Below are 15,324 nucleotides of genomic sequence, written 5' to 3'. Positions count from 1 at the left end.
TTAGTCTACAGCAAAGGAGCCAAGAATATGCAACTGGGAAAGGACAATCTCTTTATTGAAAGCTGTTTGGAAAACTGGACAGCCACAAGAAAAAGACTGAAGCTGGATCCCTATCTTACACCATACACAAAAATCAACTGAAATGGATTAAAGACTTGAATATAAGACCTGAAACTAAAAAACTGTAGAATAAAACATAAGTGATAAGCTCCTTGACATCAGTCTTGGTGTTGATTTTTTGTATTTTACTATAAACGCAATGGCAACAAAAGCAAAAATGTACAAATGGGACTACATCAGCTTCTGCACAGCAGAGGAAATTATCAACAAAATGAAAAGGCAACCTACAGAATGGGAGAAAATTTTCTTTTGCAATTCATACATCTGTAAGGGATTAATATTTAAAATATACAAAGAACTCATATTGCTCAATAGCAAAAAAAAAAATCTGATTTAAAAATGAGCAAAGGATCCAAATAAACATTTTTCCAAAGAAGATATGGCAAACAGGTACATGAAAAGTGCTCAAAATCAAAACTACAATGAGATATCACCTCACTCTGGTCAGAATGGCTATAATTAATAAGACAGGAAACAACAGGTGTTGGAGAGAGTGTGGAGAGAAGGGAATCCGCGTACACTGCTGGTGGGAGTGCAAACTGGTGTAGCCACTATGGAAAGCAGTATGGAGTATCCTCAGAAAATTAGGAATAGGTGTACCATATGATCCAGCTATTCCACTGCTGGGTGTTTATCTGAAGAACTTGAAAACACAAATTCACGAAGATAAATGCACCCCTATGTTCATTGCAGCATTATTCACAATAGCCAAGACTTGGAAGGAACCTAGGCGCCTATCAAGGGATGAATGGATAAAGAAGATGTGGTATATATACACAATGGAATACTACTCAGCCATAAGAAATGATGAAATCTGGCCATTTGTGACAACATGGATGGACCTTGAGGGTATTATGCTAAGTGAAATAAGTCAGAGGGAGAAAGTCAAATACCATATAATCTCACTCATAAGTAGAGGATAAAAACAATGACAAACGAACACACAGCAACAGAGATTGGATTGGTGGTTACCATAGAGGGTGGGGGGAGGGCAAAAGGGGCAATTAGGTTCACTTGTGTGGTGGAGTATAATGGAATATAGTTAGTTTTGGGGTGTTGAACGAGATGTAATCTACACAGAATTCAAAATATATTATGATGTACATCTGAAAGCTATATAATGTTGTATTCCAGTGTTACTGCAATTTAAAAAAAATGCTCAACATCACTAATCATCAGAGAAATACAAATCAAAACCATAATGAGCTATCAGCTCACACTTATCAGAATGGCTGTTATCAAAAAGACAAGATAACAAGTGCTGGTGAGGTGGAGAAAAGGGAACCCTTGTGCACTGTTGGTGGGAATGTAAATTGGTGCAACCACTATGGAAAACAGTTTTGAGGTTCCTCAAAAAATTGAAAATAGAACTACCATACGATCCAGCAATCTCACTTCTTGGTGTTTATCTGAAGGAAACGAAAACACTAACTCAAATATATCCTGCACCCCAACGTTCATTGCAGCACTGTTTACAGTAGCCAAGACATGGAAGCAACCTAAGTGTCCACCATTGGATGAATGGATAAAGAAGATGTGGTATGTATCTACAGTGGAATACTATTGAGCCATAAAAAAGGACATCCTGTCATTTGTGACAACATGGATGAACCTTGAGTGCATTATACTAAGTGAAATAAGTCAAGCAGAGAAAAACAAATACCATATGATGTCACTCACATGTTGAAGGTAAAAACAAACAAACCAACCAACACCAAATTTATAGATACAGAGACCAAATTGGTAGTTGCCAGAGGTAGGTAGTTGAGCCAAATGGGTGAAGGTGGTCAAAAGATACAAACTTCCAGCTATAAAATAAGTAAGTTCTGGGTAGATAATGTACAGCATGGTGACCATAGTTAATAATACTGTATTGTATATTTGAAAGTGTATCACAAGAAAAAAGTTTTGACTGTAGTGTTGGCTCTTAACTAGACTTATTGTCAGGATCATTTCACTATATATATGTGTGTATATATATACACACACACACACACATATATATATATATCTCGAATTGTTATGTTGTACACCTGAAAATAATATGGTATACATCAAGTGTAGCTCAAAAGAGGATTTTATGATTTTGATAGTTGTATATGAGTAAAGGTATACAATGTGTCTAACTTATTCCCAATGGCTCATAAGAAAGATTATGTGCATAAAAATAAATGTATGTTTTTTAGAGAGAATGATAAAGCAAATGGTACAAAATGTAAACACGTGGTAAGTCTGGGTAAAGGATAACAAGATCTCTTATTCCTAGAACTTTTTTTTTTAAGTTCTATTTAAGTTCTATTTATTTAAGTTATATAAAAATTAAAAGTTATCCCCAAAACTCATCAAATTGTTTTAAAAAAAAACTACTAATGGATGGATTAAACAGTAAGTTAGACACAACTGAAGAGAGAATTAGACAACTGGAACACAGATCTGAAGAAGTTGCCCAAAATGCAGCATAGAGGCCAGTGATAGAAATAGGAGGTTAGAGATATGGAAAATGGAATAATGAAGTCTGAAATTACTTCTAGATGAAGTCTCAGAAAGGTAGAATGAAGGAGAGTCCATATTTGAGGAGATTATGGCTTAGATTTTTTCCAGAACTGATAAGACACACATCCACGTAAGAGACTACCATAGAGATATAAGACTGTGTTAATATGACATCCTTTGGGAACCTCCATTTAACCTACCTTAAATAGAATTGGAGGATCATAAAAAAATTAAAGGAATTAAATGTATTCTTGAATTTGAGACTGAGGTTTTAGGTTAAAAATAAATACAATTAATTAAATAAATCACTAATTTATATAACACCTTTGGGCCAGTTACTGTGTCACGCTTTGGGGATTCAAATATGAACAGATACTGTACTTTGTTGGAGTTTTAATTTTATTCGGAGTGTTCAACAAACATTTTTAGAACTCATAACCAGCTAGTTAACAGAGAGTGCTAGTCTAAGTCTCTTAGTCTGGGGAGGAAGGAGACACATGGAGAGCTTGTTTCACTGTGCTCGTTCAGTGAGAGGCACGTACACACAGTGCTGTGGGGTTGGAGGGGAAAGATCCTCAGTGCACACTGCACAGTGTCAGGGACACTCCTTAGTGATGATTGTGCTGCAGTCTCAAGGGGAGGGTGGACACCAATGTTAGTTTATTATGTTAATCTTTATGCTGTAAAATATAATACCTACAAAAAAGTATGTAAAATGTCACCCACCCACCGTACTTAATTCTGATAAACTTATTTGGCCCCTTTCAATAGACTCTTTTAAAGAACTCACTTATGTCCTTTATATGTATGTGTTTCTGTGATGATACACACACGTGTGTATTTCTAAGTTCCTTGCAGAAGGTAATAGTAATGAGTATTTTATTAATGTTCATTTTTGAGAGTACCCATTTAGGCGTAAAATGATCTTCTGGCATTTCTCATTCTATGCAACCCAAAGAGCATGTCACCTCCATCCATTTGTCTTCTGGGGTCAGTATTCCCAAATATATCCCTTTACTTCTGTAAGAATTCTTGAGCTATTTCCTATCAATCTTTTGAGAAAAGAAGCTTTTGACATCATAAATATATTGCCCAATAACTGGTTACGGTTTTGGCCAGTTTCGTCATGAGGAATAACAGCGGACTAATCATTTATTTAGGTGCTTTCGTATTTCTACATGTAGTGCAGTGATGTTCCCATTATCGTGTGACCACTATGAATGTTGAACACGAAAGAGCATAGGCTTGAGTGAAAGGAAGAATGCAGAAAGTATGTTGGAGATTGTTCTCCCTTCTTTTGCTCATTCACATACGTAGAATGGAAAATAAACCATAGGATGTGAATTTGGCTGTTGCCCTTCATCAAAGGATTTCTAAGCATCTCATAAGCATACTCAATAATCCTCTGAACACTCTTGTGAAATTGTAGCTAGCAGTATTATCATCTTCATTATAGTAGGGAGTAAATGGAAGCATTGACATACTAGGTGATATTTTTATCTTCCGTTCAGAAATTCCTACTACTTTACAGGCCAATATTACCATCAACTTTATAAAGCTTAGTGAGATTATGTGATTTGCGCAAGCTTAGGGGAAGAATTTGGCGTAGCTAGCATCAAGGCTCCCTGAGTCTGAACTGCTTTACTAAGTTTATCTGCCTCCCTCCACACACTCTCGTACCCTCAGCTCTGCTATTCAAATTTTATTTAATCCAATATTTTAAAAGTCCTGTAAGAGAACCTCAAATCATGTAACTTCATGAGCTTTTGAGGTGGCATTCTTGGTTCTTAAGAATCAAATGATAGTTCATTTTTTTCTAGAATAATTTAACATTGTCACTGATGTTAGTAACTTTATGTAATGAAACTTATCCACTTATTCTGCTCTGATGAATCCGAGAATCCTATTCAGGGTTCTGTCATGTGGTAAGGTAAATAAAATAGAGGAGGATAGTCTTAGTAATATTGCTAACTCTGTAAACATAAGGTACTTTGCATTCCTGTTGATATAAAATTGCATGTCAGATGTGTTTATCTTTCTTAAATTCTCAACAGCAGTAATCCTGGTAGCAACCAGAATTTTGATCCAGCAAACTCAAACCTAACACACCTAAAGATGGAATAAGGTATTTAAATTGTGGGCATAGGTGGAAACTTGGGTTAAGTTGGAAGTGAGAAGTAACCTGCAGAGGTTATAAGGCTACTCATAAGAGGAAGGTAATTAGGGTGCAAGAAGTAGGTGTCCATTTGAAAACTTTATTTATTTTTAAGTTGTAAATATGCATAATATAAAATTCACCATTTTAACCATTTTTAAATGTACAGTTCTGTGGCATTAAGTACGTTCATTAAGTACTGTTGTGTAGCTATCACCATCATCCGTCTCCATAACTTTTCATCTTGCAAAAGTGAAACTTTGTAAGCATTAAACAGTAACTCCCTATTCACCCAGCTCCCAGCTCCTGGCGATCACCATTCCGTTTTCTGTCTTTATGAATTTGATTGCTTTGAGTACCTCATTTAAGAGGAGTCATTGTATTTGTCCTTCTGTGTTTGCTTTATTTCACTTAGCATAATGTCTTCAAGGTTCATCCATGTTGTAGCATGTTTCTCAATTGTTTTCCTTTTTAAGGCTGAAGAATATTCCATTGTGTGTATGGGCCACATTTTGTTTACTCATGCATCTGTCGGTGGACACTTGCATTGCTTTCACCTTTTGGTTGTTGTGAATAATGCTGCTATGAACATGGGTGTACAGATATCGGTTCATGTCCCTGCTTTTGGTTCTTTTGGGTATATATCCAGAAGCGGAATTGCTGGATCATATGCTAATTCTATGTTTAATGTTTTGAGGAACGCAAAAACTTTTCCACAGCCTTGGTACCATTTTATAATCCCACCCAGCAGTACACAAGAGTTTCAGTTCCTCCACATCCTGTCCAACACTTATTTTCTGGTTTTTTGATAGTAGCCATCCTATCAGTTGTGAAGTGGTATCTCATGATTCTGATTTGCATTTCCCTAATATTAGTAATGTTGAGCATTGTTTCATGTGTTTATTGGCCATTTGTATATCTTTGGAGAAATGTCTGTTTGAGTCCTTTGCCTAGTTTAGGGTGCCCATTTTTTTAAACCAAGGTAGTAACCATGAGAGCTGCTTGTAACTTTACAGAACTACCAGAGATCTATCACTTTTAGTCACTAACTAATACTGGTAGCAAGTGAGTAAATGCTGTAGGAAAATATTTATTCCATATATCTAATCAAGCTTTGCCTCGTCTTCCTTTATGATATATGTTTCATTCATTTCTTCTTCTCTATTCCTATAAACACCACCCTAATCAACTTAACATCATCTCATGCTTGTATTACGGTTGTTTGTTGGTAAAAGAGTGGGTAAAAATGGGGATAAAAGCATGTAGTAGGTGCTTAATTTAATAAGATCCCTTGACAGGGGGCCCTGTTCTAACAGAATGGTAAGAATAGATGAACATAAATTCCCCTGGCAGATTTGCTCTTCTCTGCCTCTTCTTTAGCTCCTCCTCCTCAATTTAGCAAAGATTTGTTATGCCCGGGACCTGAGATCTGAGTCTCTCTCTCAAGCTGTGGGCTCATACCAGCTCTTCTCTTTTGGATGAACTAAGTGATGTCTTAGATTTCTCCTATTCTTGTCTATTCAGTCTTTTTATGATGCTTGTAAATATTACTAGCTTTTGGTTGTTAGAGGCCTGAACTGTGTGAAAACCACATTACCCACAATAAATCATGTTTTTAGATTCTCAACTCCCCTGTTAAAGTGGGAGATAGATAACAGATAAAGTGATCACTTTCTTGTTTACTTTTACATATTTCTCAGGGTTTCTTAGATCAACCAAGGACCCAACCTGAAAGTCTTTTAAATCCAAACATTTAGTTATTTTTTCTAAGAGTTAGCCATCAATAATAAAGCAATAACATTTTGAACAGTTAATGTCAGGGTGGGGTTTGTTTCCTTCTAAAAGGTAGTATTGTGTCTTAACAGCATTTAAAAACAAAGGGTGAAAAATGCTGTACTGTGTACTTTTAGTTTTTGATTTCTCCTTTTGAAGTTTTATAAAATAAGAAAACATCTCACACACCTGAATAGGGTAATATATATTCCAAAGCTAAACATAAAGACTTTTTTGGATTATCTGCTGTTTTTATTTGTTCCTACCTCTATTCTCTTCTTGTTTCATTGAGAAGTCACATTAAATTGATTTCGTGTGGACTTCTAAAAGATATGAGTCATTCCTTAAACCAGTTTAATTAATCTTAAGGAATGATGTTATGTGATAGGCTAATATAGGTATAGGAGCACAATTAAGTGAACCCTTTTTTTTTTTTTTTTTTTAAAGATTTTATTTTTTCCTTTTTCTCCCCAAAGCCCCCCGGTACATAGTTGTGTATTCTTCGTTGTGGGTTCTTCTAGTTGTGGCATGTGGGACGCTGCCTCAGCGTGGTCTGATGAGCAGTGCCATGTCCGCGCCCAGGATTCGAACCAACGAAACACTGGGCCGCCTGCAGCGGAGCGCGCGAACTTAACCACTCGGCCACGGGGCCAGCCCCTTAAGTGAACCCTTTTTAGATGGATTAAATTTTTGTATTTAATATTTACTGCTCAGTAATTTTTGTAAATTGTCCATCTCTTCTATTTTTTCTTGCTCCTGTCACTTGTTTAGAAGTCAGTAGTTAGTTATGAATAGTCTTTTTCTAGGATCTATATAACAATTTTGTTTTCTGTAATACAACCTTTATAATACAATCCTTTTTTTCTTTATTCTCAAATTCTCTAGTATCTTAAATAACTTAATTTCTATTTCTCAGGGATCAAGAAAGTACTTTTAATGTTGCATTTGTCACTGGGAAAACTAGTTTTAATTTATATTGACCTTTTTCTCCTTTGAGCATTTAGTCTGCATTCAATAAAATGTTGCTGACTGCTCTTTAGAAGACAGCTGTACGAAATAAAGTATTATAAATATTCAGCTTTCCTTTCTAAGGATTGTCACCAACAGCTGGGCATCCAGTTTAGCAGAACAGATTTTGCACAGAGAGAGCCTGGCATGTTCTTGAATCAGTTTAGTGACGGAGACAAAAAATACTTTCTTATGGATTGGGGCTTATAAAGACATAGAGCATCTGTTCCTCAGTTAGGTCATAGTCTGGGCGCACTGAATCATGCTTAAAGCTGAAATAATGTGCAAAACTTTTCTCACCTTGCTCGTACTTTATGTTAATACTTAGTGCATTATTTCTGCAAAAAATATACTTTCAACATCTCCATTGAAGGTATGTAAATTATTTTGCTCTTATGTATAATTTTTTAGTATTGGTATTTTAAAACACACAAATATATAAATTTTTAGTAAGATTGTTTTATAATATGACTTTAATGTTTGAATTGTATGATAGTGCATATATATAAACCACATATGTAAAAAGATCCATTTAAATATTTAATTAGGATTCCATCTTGAAATATGCTGTTTAAAAGAACCAGTTTCATCATCGTGAAATTGCTTTCTTATGTTATTCTATTTTAGTTGGTGAAAGTAACTTAGAATGTTTATATATATTACTCTTAAATATTTGACTCCTTAAAGCACATCAAATCTAAGATTTTTTTAAATGTTTTGTTTGCAGTGTTAAAAGATCACTGAAATTGGATGGTCTATTCGAAGCCAATGTAAGTATTTACTTATAAGTTTGTAACTGGATAACGAGATTTGTTTTGAATTCTTTAATAGCTGATTTACCTTACTAAATATAAAAATTATTGAAAAACATCATGACATAATTATGATTGGTATATCATTTTCTACATATAAAATATTTTTTGTAAATGTTATGTGTGGAAGTTCCTGGCCAGCTTCAGGGTTTCATCTAAGATGCAAATTATTTGGAAACCTTAATGAATTAATTTAATAGAAATTCACTATTTGTAGAAAAAAATATTCTGCCACTTAAATGCACAGTAAACCACATGGAACAATGACAGTGCTTTAATCTGCTTTCTATAATCTGCTAAATTGAAATAAAAACATTAACAGCATTTTTATATCAAAAATGTAATTACCTCCCTCAGGTACGCTGGCATGATTAAACAATAAAATGCTAACGCTGTTATAAATTTCATCACGGTTGTCACAATAAAAATAAAATTGTACTGTTGCTGTTACTTTTTGTAAACCTAGTCATGGCACATTCTCAATGCCAGCATATCATGACATATGTTAGTTTATTATCTTTTCATACCAACTATGGATCTAGATACAAACACTAATACTGAGATATTTATGGCCTCGGTAATCTTAAACACAAGTAAATTGGTGAGAAAGTAAAACAAATAGCTGGTCGATAAATGGGGTCCTACAAAATCCCATATGACAATGCCATTTCAAGAAATGCCTTTTATTTGGAATTTCTCTTTGGAAGACTTACTGATATTTAACAATTTACCATTTTACAAACTTCCTAGATTCTTTTTTAAAAAAATTTAAACAAAGGTGGCAAAATACTGCAATGCCACTAAAACAATCATTAGCAGTGTAATTAGCAATTTAGAGTACCATTATCCAACTTGTTCTGTACAGAATGCAGCTGTGACTGTAATTCTGCATCTGTTTCTTTGGTCAGAATGGTATTTTGGTAGAGAGTAGTCCAGCTTGAAATGAAATACTGTTCTGTCCTGCCCCAAAACTATTCTTTGGGAGATGGTAACATCATTTGAATGGAAAAGAATGGCCATTTAGGAATTCATCCTCTTCATGAAGTACGGTTGTCGTCATGGCAGGCTTTCTGTCCGTTTTTTTTTCAGATCAGGATGTGTCAGGGTAGTCAGTGCCACAGCTAATACCTGTATTAGGAAAGTACACTGTATGTTTGGCCCAATTCTGTACCTTAAAACCAGTGACTTAGCTTGGTATCACATGGCCACCACTTGCTAAATACAGGTTCTAGCATCCTAGCTTGGCCTTTCTTCAACATTTTTCTTCAATTTTGTGAGCTATTTCTGATATTTTCAGCTTTTGTACTCTTGGCCTTGTCACGTGTCTGCAGCTCTGTAGTCACATCTCAGATCTGACAGCTTTTGCTCTGGTGCTGTCTGGGCTGCTTTCCTGAGCCACATGCATGCTTCTACCCCCTCCAGTAACAACTTCGCCCTGAAGCAGCCTGGCTCCCAGGATTCTACCCACATGCCAGTGATCCCCCTGAGGCTGCCTTAGCCCATGCAAGGAAAATCAGACACTCAAGATGTATCCCTGTAATTCTAAGAGTACCTAATTGCTGTGGAGCTGGAGAAGAAGTAGAGGTAACTTGGCGGTCATTTTACCCTACCAGTATGATGTTGGAGGGAGACTCTGATGTCGAAGAAAAGGAGATGGCTCTTACGCCAGTTGGTTAAAGTGACACATGTTCATCCTAATTTACTGCTGTTTCCTCTCCCAGACCTCCGTGTTCCCAGTACAGCTACAGACCTTCATGGAGATTAATGCTCCGTGATTTTTAGAGCAAGTGTGCAAGAGTCATTTTCCTTAGGATTTTCCTATGGGAGAACCAGAGGTATGGGTCATCCCCTGTGACCTTCCTTTAATATATAGAATGCACATTGCAAGTACAAGATTTGCTGAACCTTCCCAAATTGTTGGAGGTTAGTGAGGAATGATTAAGGTTTCACCTTATGGTCACCTACAGTGTTTGGGCTGCTTGGCTTAGTGCCCTCCAAGTACTGTTTCTAGCTGGAATTTCAGAAACAGATGAATTATTTATTAAAAATTGCGGCCAAGAGCAGTCCAGATGAATTTATAGAGACAGCTGGCTACCTGGTCATATACCTAGCCAGCGTGACCCAGTCTCTTTCAGGCCACCACAGAGAAGGAATCGAAGAAGGAGATGCTATGATGGGAAGAGGGGAGCATTCTTCTACTCAGGCTGACTCAGGCTGCTGGAAGGAATGCAGGGCAGGCTCTAGGGGAGATTGCTGATTTGGACTTAGAAACCCAGTCTGGATTCCTCCCTTACTATTGGTAGGACACTTCTAAGTCTGATTATCCTCACGGCCTAACCTTGTCTTATCTCTCTGAGACAAGCTTCTGCCGACTCCTGAAATTAGAAAGAACTTTGCACTTAGGGCACTAGGCAGTTTTATCGCTCACCTTCTGCGAGCTTGCTTACTGATCTGGCTCAAATCTACTCCTTTCATTTCTCCCTCCCTCCCTCTCTGTCCCTTCTTCCTTTCTTACCTTTTTATTACTGAAATGTTCAAACATAGCACAAAAGTAGAGAGAATAATATGATGAACTCCCATGTAGCCATCACCCAGCTTCAACAATTATTAATACTCTAATTTTGCTTCTTATGTGTATATATGTACCCACACACACATGAATTTAAGTACATGTATGTGTGTGTGTGTGTGTATCTATCTGTGTTTTTTCTGGAATATTTTACAAGTCCCAGATGGCATTTCATCAGAATATTCTTTTTTTTGTGTGGGTGTGGTTAGTAATGTTTGGGATTTTTTTGAGCAAGATTAGCCCTGAGCTAACATCTGCTGCCAGTCCTCCTCTTTTTGCTGAGGAAGACTGGCCCTGAGCGAACATCCATGCCCATCTTCCTCTACTTTATATGTGGGATGCCTACCACAACATGGCTTGCCAGGTGGTCAGGTGGTGCCACGTCCACACCCGGGATCTGAACCGGCGAACCCTGGGCCGCCAAGAAGCGGAACGTGCGCACTTAACTGCTGTGCCACTGGCTGGCCCCCCAGAATATTCTTTAGTATGCATTTCTAACAGATAATGACTTCTTTATAATGGCCACAGTACCATTATCATACCTTACAAAATTAACAGTAATTCCTTAATAATATCTTCCACCTAGTCCATAGTCATTTCCATGGTTGTTTCAAAATATCCTTTGGTAGTTGGCTTATTAAAATCAGGATCCAAACAAGGTTTACACATTATAATGTTCTTGTATATCTTAAGTCTTTTTAAATCTTTTAAAATCTCACTCTCTCTTTCCTGTACTTTATTTTTTGAAAAAACTGAGACATTTGTTTTACAATCATATTCCACATTCTGGGTTTGTGGGGTGGTTTTTTTGTGTGTGTATGATGTCCTTTAAATGATTTCCCTGTTTTTCATGTTTCCTATAAAACTGGTGGTTAAAGCTAGAGGCTTGGTTAGATTCTGGTTCAAATTTTTGGTGGGAATGCCTCATAGATAGTCTTTGTAGTTCCTAATGTATCACCTTAGGAGGCACAAAATGGTCTTGATTATAGGGTTCACGTGTTACCAGCCTGATCCTCCCATAATAAAATTCTCTGACAGTCTTTCTCCTAGTTGTTTTTTATTCGTTGATGATTATTTCCTAGATTCCTTATTTCACTACAGTTACAAAATAGTGATTTTTTTAAATCTTTGATTATGAAGAATTTCAAACATAGAGACAATGCACTTCTCATTACCCAGCTTCAATAATTATCAACACAAAGCTAATCTTGTTTCATTCTCCCACACATACTTCATTACCCCCTATAATAGAGTACTTTGAAACAAATCTCAAACATCATCCATATTATCCATAAATACTTCAGTAATTATTTCTAAAATATAAAGACTTTAAAAACTGTAATAATATCGTATCTTTCAAAATGAACAGTAATTCCCTGATCATCAAATGGATGATCTTTGTTCACATTCTCTAGTTAGCTCATATACTTTGTGACAATTCTATTGTTCTCTTTTTTTAATTTCAGCATTTCTTATTGAGATGCAATTCACGTAACATAAAATTCAATTTAAAACGTATACCAGTGGTTTATACTCACCATGTTGTGCAACCATCACCACTGTCAGATTTCAGAACATTTCCGTCACCTCAAAAAGAAACCCAATACCTATTAACAGTTAGTTCCAGTTTCCTCCGCCCCTGGCAACTACTAATTTACTTGCTGTCTCTATGGATTTGCCTATTCTGGGCATTTCATGTAAATGAAATCATGTAATATGTGACTTTTTGTGACTGACTGTTTTTGTTTAGCACAGCATTTTCAAGGTTCGTCCATGTTGTCGCATTTGACTACTCCGTTCCTTTTATAGCTGAATCATATTCCTTTATATGGATATATCACCTTTTGTTTATCCATTCCTCAGTTGACGGACATTTGGGTTGTTTCTACTTTTTGACTATTACAAATAATGCTGCCATGAACATTCTTGTACAAAGTTTTGTATGAACATGTTTTCAGTTTTCTTGATTATGTACCTAGGAGTGGAATTGCTGGGTCATATGGTAATTCTATCTTTAACTTTTTGAGAAACTGCCAAACTCTTTTCTACAGTGGCTGCACCAGTTTACATTTCCACTAACAGTTTATGAGGGCTCCAATTTTTCCATTTTCTCATCAACACTTGTTGTTATCTGACTTTTTGATTCTAGCCATCCTACTGGGTGTGAAGTGGTATCTCATTATGGTTTTAATTTGCCTTTCCCTGACGATGTTGAGCATCTTTTCATGTGTTTATTGGCCATCTGTATATTTTCTTTGAAGAAATATTTATTCAAATCCTTTGTCCATTTTTTAATTGGGTTGTTTGTCTTTTACTGTTGAGTTATAAGAATTCTTTTTGTATTCTGAATACTCTCACCTTATGAGATATATAATTTGCATCAGTTCTTTGGGTTGTCTTTTCACTTTCTTGATAGTGTCCTTTGACACACAAAAGTTTTGAATTTTGATGAAGTCCAATTTATTTTTACTTTGATTGCTTGTGCTTTAGGTGTCCTATCTGAGAAACTGTTGCCTCATCCATGGTAATGCAAATTTTTACTGTTTCTTTCTGGGAGTTTTATAGTGTGAGCTCTTACATTTAGGTCAAAGACCTAATTGAGTTTATTTTTGTACACGTTGTGTGAGGGTAAGGGCATGTGGATATTCCGTCTTCCTAGCACTATTTGTTGAAAAGCTATTCTTTTCCCCATTGAATGCCCTTGGTACCCTTGTTCAAAATCAATTGACTATAAATTCATGGATTTTATTTCTGGACTCTCAAATCGATTCCATTTATGTGTAGGTCTGTCCTATTACTGTCAGTTTGAAATCAGGAAGTGTGAGTCCTCCAACTTCGTTGTTCTTTTTTGAGATTGCTTCTTCTATTCTATTTCCCTTCAATTCCATATGAATTTTAGGATCATTTCGTCCATTTCTGAAAAAGAGACATTTGGAATTTTGATAGGGATTACACGGCAGAACAGTTTGGGGAATTTGCTATCTTAAAATTAATAATTCTTCCAAGCCATGAACACAGGATGTATTTGTATTTATTTTAATTTTTTCATTTTTTTCAACAGTGTTTTGTAGGTTTCAGTATACAAGTCTTATACTGTTTTGGTTAAATTTATTCCTGTGTATTATATTCTTTTTGATGCTAATGTGAGTGTTTTTATAATTTCACCTTAGATTGGCCATTGCTAGTATATAGAAATACAACTGATTTTTGAATATTAATTATTGTGCAGCTTTGCTCATCTTGTTTATTAGGTCTAATATTTTTTTATAGATTATTTAGGATATTCTGTACATCAGATTATGTCATCTGCAAATAGAGATGCCTTTTATTTCTTTTCCTTTCTTATTGCCCTAGCTAGAACCTCCAGAACAGTGTTGAATAGCAGTGGCAGAAATAGACACCATTGCCTCCTTCTTGATCTTAGGGGAAAGCATCCAGTCTTTTACCATTAAATATGGTTTTGGCTGTGGGTTTGTCCTAGATGCCCTTTATCAGATTGAGAAAGTGCCCTTCTATTCCTAATTTGTTGAGTGTTTTTATCATGAAAGGATGCTGGACTTTTGTCAAATGCTTTTCTGCATCTATTGAGATGATCATGTGTGTTTTTTATTAATATGGTGTATTACATCGATTGGTTTTTTATTGAACCAACCTTGCTTTCATGGGATAAGTCCTGCTTGGTCATAATATATACTTTTTTTTATTTGCCTCTGATTTCGGTTTGCCAGTATGTTGAGGATTTTTACATCTGTATTCATAAGGGGTATTGGTCTGTGGTTTTCTTTTCTTGTGATGTATTTGTCTGGTTCTGGTGTCAGAGTAATGCTGGGCTCTCAGAATGAATTAGGAAGTGTTCCCTATTTTTTGAGAGAATTTGAGAAGGATTGGTGTCAGTTCTTCTTTAAATGTTATTAGAATTTACCAGCAAAGTTCTCTGGTCCTGGGCTTTTCTTTGTTAGAAGTTTTTTGAATATTTATCCAATCTCTTTACTTTCTATTGATGTATTCCAGTTTTCCATTTCTTCATGATTCAATCCTCGTAGGTTGTATATTTCTGGGAATTTGTCCATTTCATCTAGGTTATCCAGTTTGTTGGCATACAACCGTTCATAGTATCCCCTTACAATCCTGTTTCACTCTCCAAGGTCAGTTGTGATGTCTCCCAGTTCATTACTGATTTTAGTAATTTGAACCTTTCTTTCTTTCTTAGTCAGTCTAGCTAAAGTTTTGTCGATTTTCTTTTCAAAGAACCAACTTTTAGATTGTTAATCTTCTCTATTTTCTTATTCTTTATTTTATTTGTTTTCTCTTTAATGTTAATATTATTTCTTTCCTTTGGATTTAGTTTGCTCTTTTTCTAGTTTCTTATAGTGGAAGGTTAGGTTATTGATTTG

General features: G+C 35.7%; 1 protein-coding gene across 13 annotated transcripts in view; it reads left to right on the top strand.

Moving 5' to 3' along the window:
- The window catches only part of ITGB3BP (integrin subunit beta 3 binding protein), a 70,541-nt gene that overhangs the window by 17,133 nt on the left and 38,084 nt on the right, over positions 1-15,324 (top strand). For 9 of the 13 annotated variants that reach the window (XM_070486462.1, XM_014855350.3, XM_070486461.1 and 6 more), the window contains one exon: positions 8,277-8,319. The exons of 2 other annotated variants lie outside the window; for them this stretch is intronic. In XM_070486462.1, the coding sequence (XP_070342563.1) occupies positions 8,277-8,319 (43 nt within the window). Of the gene's footprint in view, positions 1-8,276; positions 8,320-9,783; positions 9,946-15,324 lie in introns of all 13 variants that reach the window. 2 more of the 13 variants (XM_070486453.1, XM_070486454.1) reach the window with 1 other exon arrangement.

This window comes from Equus asinus, chromosome 16 (assembly GCF_041296235.1).
Source record: "Equus asinus isolate D_3611 breed Donkey chromosome 16, EquAss-T2T_v2, whole genome shotgun sequence".
Lineage (NCBI taxonomy): Eukaryota > Metazoa > Chordata > Mammalia > Perissodactyla > Equidae > Equus > Equus asinus.
This window is presented reverse-complemented; position numbering and strand designations above follow the sequence as displayed.